The 17,727-nt window shown below is 38.9% G+C and overlaps 1 protein-coding gene and 1 pseudogene across 5 annotated transcripts in view; one reads left to right on the top strand and one right to left on the bottom strand.

Annotated features, from left to right (window-relative positions):
- Positions 1 to 17,727, bottom strand: part of LRRC49 (leucine rich repeat containing 49) — a 160,322-nt gene that overhangs the window by 125,083 nt on the left and 17,512 nt on the right. For all 5 annotated transcript variants that reach the window (XM_047737731.1, XM_047737726.1, XM_047737728.1 and 2 more), the window contains 2 exons: positions 14,392 to 14,458; positions 4,727 to 4,870 (listed from right to left, as the gene is read on the bottom strand). In XM_047737731.1, the coding sequence (XP_047593687.1) occupies positions 4,727 to 4,870; positions 14,392 to 14,458 (211 nt within the window). The remainder of the gene's footprint in view (positions 1 to 4,726; positions 4,871 to 14,391; positions 14,459 to 17,727) is intronic.
- LOC125103747 (ras-related C3 botulinum toxin substrate 1-like) lies at positions 6,667 to 10,743 on the top strand (annotated as a pseudogene).

The raw sequence follows: 17,727 nt of genomic DNA, 5'->3' as shown, positions 1-17,727 counted from the left end.
ATAAAATCCCAATGCCATATAATTTCATAGTTAAAAGACTGGCAAAAAATAAAAGGTCTGACAGTATCAGGTATCAGCAAAAATGTGAAGTTAAAGGAACTCCCAGGTAAAGCTGACAGAAATATAATTTGGTTGTACCAAATTTTTGTATCAAGTTTTGGACAAAACTTGATGATATCTGATAAAACAAAATGAGCATAATCTTGGACTCAGCAATGCCTCTCCCAAGCTCTTCCACTGAGCACTGTTTGCCAAATGCAGGTTGCGATCAACTTTTCATTGGTCAAGAAATCAATTCAGGGGGCGCCTGGGTGGCTCAGTCGGTTAAGCTGCTGCCTTTGGCTCAGGTCATGATCCCAGGGTCCTGGGATTGAGATACACATCGGGCTCCCTGCTCAATGGAGAGCCTGCTTCTCCCTCTCCCTCTGCCTGCCACTCTGGCTATTTGTGCTCTCCCTCTCTCTCTCTCTCTCTGTCAAATAAAAAAACAAAATCTTTAAAAAAAAAAAATCAATTCAGTAGGTTGAGACCAACATCTTTGATAGAAGATCAAGGGCAGATACAGCTTCATGAAATGTCTGCTTCTATTGTTTATAACTTACCCATATAAATATTTAATAGCTGAGTATTTAATAACTGGGTTTTAATGTAAATTTTATTTATTACCATAGACTATGGTCTGAAAGCCACTGTCCCAGAGAAACTGTTATGCCTATTCACCAAAAGACATGTACAAAAATGTTATTTGTGATATTTTTTAATAATTAAAAATTGGAAGGGCGCCTGGGTGGCTCAGTGGGTTAAGCCTCTGCCTTCAGCTCAGGTCATGATCTCAGGGTCCTGGGATCAAGTCCCGCATCAGGGTCCCTCCTTAGGGAGCCTGCTTCCCCCTCTCTCTCTGCCTGCCTCTCTGCCTACCTGTAATCTTTCTCTGTCAAATAAATAAATAAAATCTTTAAAAAAAAAATAAAAATTGGAAATACCACTGGGCATAAGTAGAATGAATAGTTAATTATAATCATACAATAGAATGCTATATAACAATGAAAATTAGTGAACCAGAGCTACAGATAACAACACAGACAAATCTCAAAGCATGTTAATAAAAGCGACTTACAGAAAACATGTACAGTATGGTGAACATTTAAAAGAACATTTAAAAGCATACAAAAAAATTACTTGATATTGTTTAGGGAGGGGTACATACATATATGGAAAAGGAAACCGACATGCATTAGAATAAACACTGTACTCAGAATTGTGCTTACCTCTGCAAAGGAGGGAGGGAATGTGATGGGGGAGGGTTATACACTAGGCCTTAACTATATTTGAAGGGTTTTTATTTATTAAGTTGATTGGTAGATATACACACATGTTGGTAATATTATTTCCCATTCTTTTCAGACTCTGAAATGTTTCACAATTGTTTAAAAGGGAAAGCTACCATATAAACAAAAAAGGCACTTGGTTTGAAATTTGTAAAATCTCCCAGAAAAAAGATCAGTGATTTTAAACTACAATAAACAAACAAGCAAAAAAAAACTTTTCTACATCAAAAACAGACAAGTTTTCTGATAAGATAATGAAGTGGGTAATGCATTTGTTTCATCTCTTCTATAAGATTTGATGGGCGAAGCAATAAAAATACACAAAATGAGGGGCGCCTGGGTGTCTCAGTGGTTAAAGCCTCTGCCTTCAGCTCAGGTCATGATCTCAGGGCCCTGGGATCAGGCCCCGTATCTGGCTCTCTGCTCAGCGGGGAGCCTGCTTCCTCCTCTCTCTCTGCTTACTTGTGATTTCTGTCTGTCAAATAAATAAATAAAATCTTTAAAAAAAATAAAAATAAAAAAATACACAAAATGAGTAAACCCAGGGAAATGCTAAAAACAAGAGAGTCATCTTTAAGAGATCCACACTTTGGATGAATTTCAGGAAGCTGGCAAGCAGACAGGATCTTATTAGCGATAACCCCAGACAAAACCACAGCTCTGAACTGGAAAGAGACATGCTGCTCAGCAACGTCCGCAGTCCTCTCCTACTGAATGCCGTTTTACTTGGTGCTCACACTCAGAACACACAGAGAGCAGAAGTGGACGGTGGTTAACTGTGGCTAAGCAAGTAGATGTGTAATGAAAGGTCGGTCTGCTCAACCGCTCTTCCCGGAGCAGCAGCAAACCCACCCCAGCCTCAGCCCACTCCCACCCCTGCCGCGCACACACTCAGGCAGTGGTCGGAGCAGCCGGCTGCAGAAAGCCTCAGCCGGAGCTTCAGGATCTGTTCTCTCAACAAAATGAGAGCATCTGACAAGGAAGGATGGAGCATGTGGGTGTTTTAGCCATGGAGACGGTTAATAACTGCTACATTCGAACCAGAGGCGGAAAAGGAATGGCAGTGTCATCCCACACAGAAGATAGTAAAGTCCTTCTATCCCGCAAATAGCCATTCTCTTATTTTGGCAATTACAGAGTGAGCCTCCCTTTTCCCTTCCACTCACTCTAAAGGGAAGCCTGCCAATGTGTGGGATTCAACAACTTACACAAATCCAGTGATTTTAGGAAGAGATCTTGGAGTTAAAAAGACCTATTCAGCTGTGCAGGAGATCCAGTCACTACTTAACACAGTCGTTCATCTAAGGATTACCAGCCACTGAGGAAAATCAAAACCGTGAAAGAAAAAACAGAATGAAAGAATAAGTGTGATAACTGACCCTAGAGAAATGAAGAGACACTGAAGGGGAAAAAAAAAAAAGAGAGAGAACCCTGAGTTTTAAAAGTCTCTTGGCTGTTTTAGGGAAGGATGCTTTGAAAAAGAAACAAAAGTTGGATCCAGTCTTATGTAACCTTACATGTATATTCAAATTTCCCATAAATTCATATGTGTGGTACTTATTATCATGATGACACCATATGCATCGTATTTACTAAATCTTTGTAGCTTTTAGAAGTTAATACAATTTCCTTCTCCATAGATGTTGGCTGCTGCCTAAGCTGTAACAGTAATGGTCAGACATAATACTCACTGGGAAATTCAGTAAGCAATTTCCTGGATACACATTATGTTCTTTCCAAATGAAAGAACTCAGACGGGAATATGCAGAAGTCAATAGATTTCTGTGCCCCACTCTACCAAAGCTTTTTGGGTTCTTACCATACCCAAGGTCCTGAGGACAGATCAACTCCAGCCTGAGCCGATCCTAGACACTCAGCAATGTAACAGATTAACTCAATCTGGAGGTCTTTTAAAATAAACAAGCCATTTCCAATATTTAAATCCAATCTGGGGAGGGCCTGACAGAATTGAGGGGCTCTGGAATAAATCCATTTCTTGGAAAAGGTTCTGAAATTATCCCAACCTCCTAGAAGATGTGAGCATTACTGAGCTCTGATTTTTCTGGGAAAACTTCAAAATGAAACCAATCTGTACAATGAGGCCTAGAGATAAGGCATCATCTGTCCCTCAACCTTTCCAAGTATATCATTTATATTACACTTAATTATTTACTAAGGAACTCAATGTCTCAAAGAAGTTAAGAGTTAGATTGTGCCTTTAAAAAGAGTTAGATTTTACTTGAATGATATACAGAGAGAACCTAGTACTTTTCTATTGCATGTAAAGAAAAGAAGCTTGTTTAAAAAAAAAATGTTTGTTTTTATCATTAGAAGTCGTCTCAGTCTGTATCACATAATACAGTCAAAAGTCCTATTTCTAGGGATTCCTGGATGGCTCAGTTAGTTAGGTGGCTGTGTTTGTCTTGGGTCATGACCCCAGGGTCCTGGGATTGAGTCCCACATCGGGCTCCTTGCTCATCGGGCTCCTTGCTCAGCCTGCTTCTCCCTCTGCCTGCCACTCCCCCTGCTTGCATATCTCTCTCTCTCTCTCTCTCTCTGACAAATAAATAAAATTTTTAAGCTATTTCTAGTGCTCCTCACATGTGCACAAGTACAAAATACCTGAGCATCAGGCTGTTATTTCATTGCTGAACTTGAGTAAAGCTATAAATCTAACGAAGTTCATCTTCAGAGTTCCAAAGTGGCCTTCCTGTAGTTTTGTCCCCACAGCGCAAACTTGTTTCCTCCTGCTCACATGCCAGCTCCTGACCACCTTAGCATCTTTCTTCAGATTCAACAAGCTAAAAAGGATCCTAGAAATAATCTAGCCCAAGACCCTCACTTTAGAAAAAAGTAAACTGACGCTTATAGAGTTAACAATTTACCCAAGGTCACCCAGCTAATGAGAGATGAAGCTGTGACCAGAACGAGGTCTCTGATGCCCTATGCAATGCTTTTTCTACTATACCAGCCTGCCTCCATCAACCCTGCAACGGAAATGATATTTATGTATGTCTTCACAGCCCTTGGCTTCTCCTCTCTGAGCCTTTTCCCTCCTGGTACAACAATTTATCAACTTTAAGTTACCAATAACCTTCTTTCTTATTAATTCTATTACCATGATAAAACAGGAAAGAATTCACTACTCATTTATATTAGCTAATGCATTTATTGATAATAATTCTGTTTCTAATTTTACATTTGTCTTCTAAAATGAAAAACACCTTAACATTTCCCAAGTCAAAACATAAGGCTTAATAATTATATGCACAATTAAATTCAGAAAAGAGCTGAGTTACTGTAGATTCTTACTTTACATAAAACAATACCATAACATTTATTTCATTTCCTTAGAAGAAAAGGCAGAGATCACATATCGATTCCACTTTAATACTCACCACAAAAGTGATTTGATTGTGTCGCAGGTTAAGTTCAGTTAGTGAATCCAGCCCATTAAGATTATCAACGTGACTTAAAAGGTTCCTAGCAAGGTTTAAAACTCTCAAATCACACAAATGACTGACATTTTCAATTTTGGTAATCTGTTAAAAAATGAGAAAGAGATAATTAGCAGGCATTGTCATAGATATGCATGTTATAAAAACCCTAAAAATAAAATACATAGTCACTGGATTCAGTGACAGGTTTACATGAAGATACTTAAAAATGTATTTCTAGGGGCACCTGGGTGGCTCAGTCGGTTAAGCCTCTGTCTTTGGCTCACGTCATGATCCCAGAGTCTCGGGATCAAGACCCACATCAGGTTCCCTGGTCGGTGGGGAGCCTGCTTCTCTCTTTGGCCCTCACCCTGCTCTCATGCTCTCTTTATCTCAAATAAATAAATAAAATCTTTTTAAAAATGCATTTCCAAGTTCCTCTGTTTAGATAAGAAGTCATTTAACTTGTGAAAATTAAATAAAGGTACGTATTTTATAATTTCACCATAGTAAATATTTGCAGTAAATTTTATCAAATAGTCAGTAAGTCCATCCTTGGGGCATCTCTAATTGCCAGGTCCAGATAAAAGTGACAAGAGCTAAAGGTGCCTGGGTGGCTCAGTCGTTAAGCGTCTGCCTTCAGCTCAGGTCATGATCTCAGGATCATGGGATTGAGCCTCACAGGAAGCCTGCTTCTCCCTCTCCAACTCCTCCTGCTTATGTTCCCTCTCTCGCTGTCTCTCCCTCTCTCTGTCAAATAAATAAATAAAACCAAAAAAAAAAAAAAAAGGTGACAAGAGCTATACATACTATCTGCCAAATAAAAACTTACTGCAAGCTTAAGGCCAAAGCTCACAATATTCTGACCAAGCAAGACAGCCCTCTGAGAGAAAAGGCAAGGAAAAGGAATGCTACCACGCCTTGTTCTCTCCATTTATACTGCAGGATCCTGAAAGCCGTCAAGAATCTAAATGGAAAAGATACAACAAACTAGGATCCCAAGTGGAGACAGAGGATGGATATTCTTTATTAGTGAAAGTGCTTAGGAGAAGAGACAGATAACGTGTAGCCAGAGTTCAATATGGTAGACATTAAGTGTTCAGAGCAAGAGGACTTGAGTCACAGAATAGGCACGCGCACACAGTCTCTGGCCCACAGCAGAGGAGAGCTCTGAATTGCACGGCAAGGTGGGGTAAGGAAAAGCTATGCCTATGAACTGATGAAAGCACAACAGGATTTTAAGCCCCGCCAGTGTAACTGCACAAGCACAGTGCAATGGTTCTCTAGGACACGTAAGTAGGGGTCCTTGCAGGGGGACTTCGTCAACCAACTACTTCAGTTAACAATGAGTCAGGCACATAACACTTTTCTTCCAAACATTAAAAAAAGTTGCCACAATCACTAGAGGTTAACTTTCTCATCTGTACTGTCAGCCCAGTACAGATGAGAAAAAATCTGAAATTTTTTATTCAACATTCCAAAGCGGATGTCAGCTAAAAGGATGTTTTCTTCAATTTATAATCCAGTTTGTATGTTGTTATTGGACCTTCTCTTACATTCAAGAAATACCATCTAGATTCCATCTAGGTTCAAAAGGGAAAACCTATGTTTATTATAAACTCAGTAATATAGAAAGGTGACATCTGACTATGCTTTAAAATTTGTCCTAAGATTTTGGTCTAACGTAAAATGAAATCAGTGAAAGCTGTCAAAGAAGAAACAAGGTTATCCATATCTGAAGATGACAGAACTATGTACAATGAGATGTGGACAAAAGCATTTCAAAACTAAATAAGTGACAGAATTTTAAATGTAGAATCAGCAAAAAGCAAAACAGACACTGTGAGAAATCAGTAATGTCATCATAAGTTTGAGAAATTCTCCTAAAAACCTAAGGAAAAATGGCGGTAGGAAGAATGAGAGGCAAGATGGGGATATCGAAGACAAACAATATAGATGTAACAAACATGAATGGAAAAGCAATATTTAAATATATAAAATAAAACTTTCCTGCGAACAGGAAAGTTTAATAAAAATATATAGAATGAAGGGGCATAATTGTTAGATGACATACATAATTAAGTCTTCCCCCTTCTGGTACTAAAACCTGGGGCATTTCTTATAGAAAACTACCTTTCTCTAATTCTTTGGTCCTGGTGGGACTGATAATTAGAATGCCGACATTGTAGGCATTGTAGAGTTCCCTTTTATTTAGTTTGGTAACTCTGAAAAGGAACATTATTAATTCTAAAATATGGGTATCAAGATGTAAGTTTTAAAAAAATCACTGGGGATATCGTTCAGCTTCTTGGTTTGCAATCAGATAGGCCAGAATAGTCTGCAGTGTATCTGACAGAGCCTATTATGCATTGCAGTCAGGGATAAAGTCACGGGGAATGATAAAAATTTCAGGCAAAAGGTCATGTGGGGTGAGAGTACAGCTTTTGATTGGTTAATAAACTTCACAGCAAGAAGAAATGATGGGAATGTCGGAAAGTCCAATCGTAGGCCATACTGATCAGAGAGAGGGTCTCCAGGAGACTGCACGGCTTCTCAATACACCTAGGAAAGCTGGATACTCCAGGCTCCTCTTTATGTGTAAGAGTAACCCAGACCGCTCTGTCTGGATAAAGACAACCTTCTGACTCAGCAATACTGAAAGGGCAAATGTCTGCTTTCAGTCAAGCAGTCACAGGAAGGGCAAGCTCTCCATGAAGGAAAAGATGGCCTTGAAAGAACAGATCCTTCCTGAAGCACATTTGTGTCCATGTTAAAGTAAGCTTTCACCGAGAGAACGAATTCTGGAAGACCAAAACAAATCTACCTCAGAATTTAAGAGCCGACCTCTCAGATTCCTCTGTTTTCTTCACTGTTCAGATATAATCAATTGCTAAATCTTGATGTTTCCATTTTTTTTAAGATTTTATTCATTTATTTGACAGAGGGAGAAAGAGCACAAGTAGGCAGAGAGGCAGACTGAGGGAGAGGGGGAAGCAGGCTCCCCACTGAGCAGGGAGCCCGATGTGGGACTCGATCCCAGGACCCTGGGATCATGACCTGAGCCAAAGGCAGACGCTTAACCGACTGAGCCACCCAGGTGCCCCATTGATGTTTCCACTTTTTAAATATTTATCCAATCTGTCCTCTTATTAAATCCCTATCGTTACTACTTCAGGGCAAGCCACCATCACTTTTCACAAAGATTATTGGATTAGTCTCTCAACTGTTCTAGCGCAAGTTTAACTTTCCTCCCACTCTTTCCATCCCCCAATCTATCTCCTGAACACTATTATCATTCCTCAGACCATTTCCACATCCATAAACCAATTACATTTATTTCACAATGTACACCAAGTATCATTTTTATTTCTGATGAAAGTAAACTCTGAAAACAAAAAATATTCACTTAATTTTTTTAGGTTTTTCACTACCTGATGCTTTTTTTTTTTTAAAGAATTGGACATTGTTTGATGTTGAATAGTTTATCTCCTGACTTTTTAGAAGCCCAAGGTTACCGATGCTATCTTTGCTTTGAAATATTCTAAATTTCTGCTGAGTGGATTTAGATATTTTGAAACAAGACATGGATTTTCATGTAAAGCTTCCTTCTTGTAGTTATAAAGCCTTGAGAAATAATTTGTGTGGTACAAATATTTAATCTCAATACATGGAATAAGTACAAACACAAAGCTGAAATTATATGACATAACACAGGTCAGCTAACAAGGAATAGAGCATTTTTTTATCAACATAATAGTTGGTAAATAATTCCCACACATCACATATGGATCAAGTGATATGTTAGTCATATACCGGGATCCCTCAGAGATCTTGTGTAATGCCCATAATTCTTAAAGGTAAGGGCATCTGGATGGTTTAGTTCCATTCAGGCCATGATCTCAGGGTTCTGAGATTGAGCCCTGCGATGGAGCCTCCTTAAGAATCTCTCTTTTTCTTCCTCTGCCTCTCACCCCAACTCTTGCTCTAGAAAATAAATAAAATAAAATAAAATATAATAAAAAATAGATAAAATGAATTCTTAAAGGTATATTATAATGTGAAAGCTACATAAATATGTTTAATTATATATATACATTTTAAAATAAACTTGAAAAAATTGTTACCATAAAATGCTGCAATTAGTTATGAATAGTTTTAAAAATAGTGGGATACCAAAAAAAAATGAAAAATCAGTAAATAAAAAAATAAAAATAGTGGGTTACAAGACAGAATAGCAATTCCTCAGGTGTGGCATACAAAGCCCTCCACAATCTGGCCTTTCCTTTTCTCTCCCCTCATTTCTCACTGTTCTTCAACATATGCTAAATTCTCAAGCAGTAAAAAATACCCTGTTGTTTTTAGTCTCAGTGCTTTGGCATATGATATTCTTTTATTGACAAACTCTTTATTCTTCTTCCCCTTCCAGCCTTACTTCACTGTGTAACTTCTCTACTAGAGTGACACTAACCAGCCTGCAGAGCTGGACAATTCCCAGGCTACCAACATTCCTCCCATTCTGTGCATGTACAGACACACAACAGATGGGGCTGGGTGAGATTAGAACCTAGCAAATGTGGTCTATCTAGATTTATCAAGGTTTTCATTCATTACATTAGCTTTTCACCAAAACGACTGGGACTCAGAGCTGTTAGAAAGCCTAGAGAGATCATACTGAAGTTTGCACTTGACCGACTGCAGGTGGTTCAACAGGTAGGGACTCACACAGCACCCCAGAATGTACACTTACCACCTCAAGAGAGGCACTACCTTCTGCATGAGTATGTAGCTCATGTAGCTGGTCATAAATAAATACATTTCAAAGACAAAAAATTTCAATGGAAGAGCAAAGGACCAAAAAATAGCCAAGAGGCTCTGAGAGAGAAAGAGGGGAAACATAAACCAGAGAGAAAAATTCAGACAGACAGACATAGAGGCAGACAAAACACAAAGAGACATTATTTATACCATTTTAACTGACAAAAATTAAGAAGTATGACAATTCCAGAGCTTTGGGTGGTGGCCGCTGCTGGCTCTGCCTTCCCTTCGGAGAGGGCAATGTGGCCTGGACAGCAGTCCGGGTCCCCGATGCCCCAAGCCTGCCACTTCTTGCCTCAGTGCCCTGACGCCACCACAGCCCAGCCAGTGGCCCAGATGCAGCCACCAAGTGTGTGGTGGTGGGAAATGGAGCTGCAGGTCAAAGTTGCCCACCACTTGGTTAAACCAATAATTCCCAGGAGAATACATCCCCACTGCCTCTGACAATTATTCTGCCAATGTTATGGTAGATGGAAAACGGGTGAATCTGGGCTTATGGGATACAGCTAGACAATATAATGATCGATTATGTCCCTTATCCTATCCACAAACAGATGTGGTCTTAATTTGCTCTTCTCTCGTGAGCCCTGCATCATTTGAAAATGTTTGAGCATGGGTACCCTGAAGTATGGCACCACTGTCCCAACACCCCTTCATCCTGGTGGAGCCAAAGTTGATCTCAAGGACAATAAAGATGTGATTGAGCAACTGCAGGAGAAGAAGCCGATTCCCATCACCTAGCCACGAGGTTTGACCATGGCTAAGGACACGTGTGCTGGAAAACACTAAAGTGCTCGGCTCTCACGCAGTGAGGCCTCAAGACAGTGTTGGATGAAGATCTTCAAGGGTTCTCTGCCCTCCTCCAGTCAAGAAGAGGAAGAGAAAATGCCTGTTGCTGTAAATGTCTGGGCCCTTCTCCTGCCCTGTCCACCTTGGAAACTTTATATGCTTTGCTCAAAAATGGGAGCCTTTGCACATGGTGCCAAGTTTTTGTTACAGATTACTTTTTCCATAAAACCATTTCAAATGAATCAGTCATTTTTAGGTTTTATTTGTTTAAAGTGTAAGAATTCAAACTTTCACCTTATAGTAAAATTTAGCCCTAAAATGGCAAGCTTTCTTAAAGCCTTATTTTTCAAGAGCTCCTATTCTTGCTCAGATTAAGAGTTGCCAAAATAGCTTGTGAATTAAGTTGCACTGCTGTGCTGAACACACTAGGCATTAAGTCATTCAAGATCTCTGTCATTAAGAACAGACTGCAGGAAAACAGTATGCAGGGTCCTCAAAAAGTTAAACATAGAGCTACCCTATGACCCAGAAATTGCACTACTCGGTATTTACCACAAAGATACAGATGTATCTTTGGAAATAGAAAGATATTCGTGAAAAGAAGGGGCATATGCACCCCAATGTTCATAGCAGCAATGGCCACAATAGCCGAACTGTGGAAGGAGCCAAGATGCCCTTCAACAGATGGATGGATAAAAAAGATGTGGTACCTTGGAACACTGCATCAAAAACTAATGATGTATTTTACAGTGACTAACATAACACAATAAAAAAAAAAAGATGTGGTCCATATATACCATGGAATATTACTCAGTCATCAGAAAGGATAATACCCATCCTTTGCACTGACATGGATGGAACTGGAGGAGATTACGCTAAGTGAAATAAGTCAAGCAGAGAAAGACAATTATCATATGGTTTCACCCCTATGTGGAACATAAGGAATAGCACGGAGGACCATCGAGGAAGGGAGGGAAAACTAAAGGGGGCGGTAATCAGAGAGGGAGAAAAATAATGAGAGACTATAGACTCTGGGAAACAAACTGAAGGTTTCAGAGGGGAGGGGGTGGAGGGACAGGGTAGCCAGGTGACGGGTGTTAAGAAGGGCACGTGTTGTGATGAGCACAGGGTGTTATCCACAACTAATGAATCACTGAACACTACATCAAAAATTAATGATGTACTCTATGGTGGCTAACTTAACATAATAAAGAAAAGATATGTTTATATCAGAAAACCTGAAAAACACAGAAAAGTATGAAGCAGAATACACAAATCCCCTAAAACCCTAACACCTAAAGATATTTTCTGGGCACATTTGGTATAGTTCATTACCAAAAAAATCTTATTTTTATTTCTTAAGAAAAAAAAAGAAGAGACTGCAGAGTCTCAAGTTTGGAAATGCAGACACTTCCTAACTAGTTTCTGATGAGAAAGCAGCACAGCCTCCTCCATGAAATGTTGCCATCTAGCACACCAGTAACTTACCAGCCCGCATCCATTCCCTAACACTAGACTTTACATCATAACAGAAATGAGTGTAAGGACTCAAACTCTTTAGATCAATCTTTTTGATTTTGTAGTGAGATTTTTAAAAAGATTTGTTTATTTTATTTTAGGGAGTGGGGGAGGGGCAGAGGGAAAAGAGAATCTCAAGCAGACTGCATTGAATATAGAGCACCACTCGGAGTTCGATCTCACAACCTGAGCTGAAACCAGGAGTTGGATACCCAACTCACTGCACTACTCAGGCGCCCCTGTAGTGAGATGTTTTTTTAAAAAAAACTTAGGGTATGGGCGCCTGGGTGGCTCAGTGGGTTAAGCTGCTGCCTTCAGCTCAGGTCATGATCTCAGGGTCCTGGGATCGAGTCCCGCATCGGGCTCTCTGCTCGGCAAGGAGCCTGCTTCCCTCTCTCTCTCTCTCTCTCTGCCTGCCTCTCCATCTACTTGTGATCTCTCTCTATCAAATAAATAAATAAAATCTTTAAAAAAAAAAAAAACTTAGGGTATATGCTATTGCTGAGATTTTGAACAGACTTCTTACTCCCACATCCCTCTGATGAAGTATCTGGTCTGGCCACGGGTGCACCGGGTGGCGTGTGTGCAGCACGGGAGGTGATCAAAGAATGAAGACAGTTATTTTGACAAAATATGGAGGTTAATTTACACTACCCTGTACACAGCATAATTAAACTGAGTAAAAGTGTCATGGATAAAATTTTAAAAGTTAATCTCTGTCAAATGCAGTAAGTGATGAGGAAAGATTGGTATCATCATCATTTTAGGCTTTGTCATAGACCTGCTATCCCTCCTGAAATTGGCCATTTAATTCATCTTTGAACAGGTCATTTCTATAGTTGCTACCTTAGTGCTTTTCTTATAGAATCCCTTCTTACTGACTCCCTGTATTGTAAAATCTTCCTGATAATGTATTAGAAATTTTTTTGTAGATTAGCTAAAAGTACATTCCTGTTTCCTTGTTACTTTACTCAAAGCTAATAAGCACTTTCCTTTGTTTTCCAGTAACTAGGTACAAAAATGATGTGTTGCAGCTTCCCAGTGTTTAAAATATTTTAGATATTCCTAAACTATGAACTTTCTTAACATCCCTGTCTTGTCAGATCACCACCACAGTACCTTGACTAAAGCTGACCCTCCTCTTTGTCTCACCCCCCTGGACACACACCTCCTTTTGCTCTGCCTAACCATCTTCCCCTGGGTCTGTGAGGTTCTGGAAACCTGTGCTCAAGCTAATGAAGTTCTGTACAACTTACATACTGGCAAGAATATAAGGCTGGACCTTTCAACTACTAGAACAACATTTTTTTTAATTGACAGTTGTAGAATTGTGGGGTGACTTTACATAGATCTTTCACTAAGGCAATTAGCAGTATGTTTTGCATGTATGACTTGATTAATCCTTGAGTCATAAAAAAAAAAGAAGTATAACAATTCCAAATGTTGGAAAGAATATGAAGCAACAGGATTTATCGTGCCTTACTGGTGGGAGTATAAACTGGCACAACCACTCTGGAAAACAATTATACCTATATATAGGTATATATATATATCTCCTATACACTATACCCTAGAATACATATGATATGTGGAAGAAACCCATACAAGAATGCTCTTAGAAGTGCTATTCCTAAAAGGAAACCAACAAACAAGAGGAAACAACCCAAATGTCCATCAATAATAAGCTGGAGAAAAAAAATTTTCATATAATCATTCCATGGAACTTACAACAGCAAAAAGGGACAAACTACAGTTACTCAATCAAAATATATTAATCTCAGTAAGCTAATGTTGTATGCAAAAAGCCAACACTAGATGACAATATATAGTATGATACTTTTTTAAAATTACAACATAATACTGCTAAACAAGGTATTATTTAGACACACATATGTAATAAAACCAACTTTAAAAATCCACAAGGGGGTAATAAATGTGAAATCCTGGATAATGGTGGCCTCAGAATAAAGGGGGAATACCTAAGTAGAAGAAAATCTTCAGTAATATTCTAGTTGTTAGGCTAGAGTTGGAAAATATGTTTTAAAAATAATAAAAGACTAGGGGCACGTGGGTGGCTCAGTCAGTTAAACATCTGTCTTCAGGTCAGGTCATGATCCCAGGGTCCTGGGATTGAGCCCTGTGTCGGGCTCCCTGATCAGTGGGGAACCTGTTTCTCCCTCTGCCCCTGCCCCTACTCATGTTCTCTTTCTCTCTCTCTGTCAAATAAATAAAATAAAATAACAAAAAATAAAAGACTAAATAAGAAATGAAATTATCATAACTATTCAGGATTCCAAATGTTTTTACAAGTTTCATCTGTCATTTACTGATAAGGAATTACCGTATCTTAAATAAAAGGGTTTAATACCTTAGAAATTTCAGTAAATCAGTAAAGTAACTCTTGAAATACTTCAAACACAAGTACCATTGTTGAAACTTTTATGATATCAAACTTTCCTAGACTTTTTTCCTGAAATGAAAGAAACAAAGGGGCTTTACAATACCTGATTTCCATGAAGGTCCAGGACATCTAAGCTTTTGAGGTTCTCCAGATTTGAAATTCTCTTGATTCTGAAAATCAAAATAAATAGAATAGAAATATGGATGCATCACATTTATTGTAAATCAATACATGCTAAGGCATACATAACTCATTTTAATTTACTCTTTCTCTCTATAGATAAGTAGGCAGATATAGAGAGAACTATAGTATAGACAAATCTATATAAATATGTATGTATAGAGAGATTACATGTAATTATATATAAATATATTTTATATCATATATAAATATAAAACAAAAACATACTTCCTATTGATTTAATTATAATGTTAAAGATGCAATCCCATTGGGGGAAATGTCCCAAAGACAGGTTAAAAGTTGTATCTTTAGGCAAAAGCAATTCTACTTCTAAGAACCATAGGACAAGGCACTTATTTAAGGCGGTTCCCTTCAGAGTATGATCAGTTCTCAAGCCCCTAAACCTGATAGCTGCTGACTCTTCCTCCAGCCTTAATCTCCTACCATGGCTCAGGCTTTCTCTGCTCTAGCCACAGGGGCTTTCTTACTAGCTCTAACCTGACAAATTCATTTCTGCCTTGGGGTGTTTATCCTTAACTGCTCCTTCTTTCGCAATGGTCTTCACCTGGAACTTAGCATCCTTCACTCCCCCTTCCTATCCCTAGTACTCTCTCCTTCCCCTGCTTTAATTGACTTCATTGCACCTATCTTTGCCTAAAATTACATTGTTTATGTGTTTACCTTCTTACGATCTCCTTCCTCAAACCAAATTGTGAGCTTCAAGAGCACAGAAATTTCAACATATTCTCTACTCTATCCCCATCAGTTATAAAAGGGACTGGAACTGAGTAGGAACCCAAGAAATATTTGTTTAATGAATAAGTAAACACATACTAACTAAATGGATGAGTTTTATGTACGAGAGTATTCATAAGAGGATTATTTATCAGAGACAAATTAGACGCCACTTAAATGTTTTCTACTGGACCTGCTCAGTTTCTGAATACTTGGAATTTCTGATTTGCCATCTTGTGAAAAGCTTAAACTAAAAAAAATTTATCTCTAAAATGCCCCCTCTTATATCCCTTAATGATTAGGGCCCACCCATTGTCTCCCTCATTCCTATCTTTTCTGGCTATGTTACCCATCCAACTGCCTCCAACTGGACAGTTCAAACAAAACAAAACAAAAACTATTTCCCTTTTTTCCCCTGCTAAGGATCCTATTTTCTCCCACTGCCATAATTCAGTAGCAGGAAAGGAGTAATGGCAAAGAAAGGGCAGAAATGAAGCCCATGTAATCCACCTTGATCATCATCAGCCTATCACTATTTATTTCTGCTGTCAGTGCTTACTGCCTCAAAGAACCATTTCCACCTTCCTAAACGGTTCCAGAACCTGGATCATCCCTTGAAACTTCATACATGCTGATCGCCACACAAACACAACGCCAGTTTAAACTTTAAGAATTTCCATCTCCTTGTGCTGAGTGAAATAAGTCAAGCAGAGAGAGTCAATTATCATATGGTTTCACTTATTTGTGGAGCATAACAAATAGCATGGAGGACAAGGGGAGATGGAGAGGAGAAGGGAGTTGAGGGAAATTGGAAGGGGAGGTGAACCATGAGAGACTATGGACTCTGAAAAACGATCTGAGAATTTTGAAGGGGTGGGGGGTGGGAGGTTTGGGGCACCAGGTGGTGGGTATTGTAGAGGGCATGGATTGCATGGAGCACTGGGTGTGGTGCAAAAATAATGAATACTGTTATGCTGAAAAAATAAAAAATTTAAAATTTAAAAAAAAAAAAAAAAAAGAATTTCCATCTCCATGTGACCTAAGCCATCTTACATCATTTCCAAACCCAGATTTATATCACTATAACCAATTTAATTCAATTGGGTGTATAAAAATATTTATCATACACCTACTATGGCCCATCACAATGTGACAACAGTTCTTCTCTCCTCTCTCTCTCTCTCTCACACACATACACAACCACACCACTACCCCCATCTTATCTTTTGTTCTTCCTATCCCTATTTTTTCCTTAGTATTTTATTTTATTTTATTTTATTTTATTTTTTAAAGATTTTATTGGGTTATTTCCCAGAGAGAGAGAGAGCACAAGCAGGGGGAGCAGCAGGCAGAGGGAGAAGCAGGCTCCGCACTGAGCAGGGAGCTCAACGTGGGACTCAATCCCAGGACCCCGGGATCATGACCTGAGCTGAAGGCAGATGCTTAACCGAATGAGCCACCCAGGTGTCCCTTTCCTTAGTATTTTGAAAGAATTTCTCAAGCTTATCCGACACCATCAGATAGGAAAACAGACAATGCTGTTAATAAAGTTGTTCTTCACCCGCTTTGCTCTTGAAATACCTAGAACAGTTGGAGAAAATTAAAATACCTTAATAATATGGCTTAGGAAAGAGTGATGCTCTAACAGTAATCTGATCTCCCAGCTATTAGAGAAGACTTATACGCAACTCTTTGATACTGCCAAGCTCACATTCCCTAAAACAGTGGTTCTCGAACTTCTGTGACTATCAGAATAATCTGCAGGGCTGGCTAAATTATATATTGCTGAGCTCCCTCCAGAGTTTCTGGGACAGGGTCTAAACGTTTGCATTTCTAACATGTTCCTGGGTGGTGCTGATGCAGCTGGGCCAGAGATCACATTTTGAGAATTATTATCCTTAAAATATAGACCTCCTTTCATCAAATCTCAACTCTCCTTTCATATGAGTTTCATGATGATGAACTCACCTACTTAGAAAATACTAAAGGGGCGCCTGGATGGCTCAGTGGGTTAAAGCCTCTGCCTTCGGCTCAGGTCATGATTCCAGGGTCCTGGGATCGAGCCCCGCATCGAGCCCCACTTCGGGCTCTCTGCTCAGCAGGGAGCCTGCTTTCTCCTCTCTCTGCCTACTTGTGATCTCTGTCTGTCAAATAAATAAATAAAATCTTTAAAAAAGAAAATACTAAAGCATATTCTAAGGAAATAATCAGAGACGCAAAGATTTATGGATGAGGATAGTTATTGCAACATTATCACAGCAAAAAAAAAAAAAAAAGAGGGACACGATGTAAATGTCTAACACATGGGAAATATTAAATAAATTATTACACATCCGTCTATATTCTATAACACTTAAAATATATTTTCAAAAAATGTGTTTTTTCAAAGAACATTTAATGACATGTGAAGATGTAAATAATAAAATATATTCAAGTGAAAAATACATAGTATAAAAACCAATTTTATAAACTATGATATGGTGAGTATAGAAGAAAGAGTGCTGGGTATCTGGGTGGTTCAGTG

The sequence above is a fragment of the Lutra lutra genome, chromosome 7 (assembly GCF_902655055.1).
Source record: "Lutra lutra chromosome 7, mLutLut1.2, whole genome shotgun sequence".
NCBI classification, from domain to species: Eukaryota; Metazoa; Chordata; class Mammalia; order Carnivora; family Mustelidae; genus Lutra; species Lutra lutra.
Note: the sequence above shows the minus strand (reverse complement) of the source record. Positions and strands in the feature narration are given on the sequence as shown.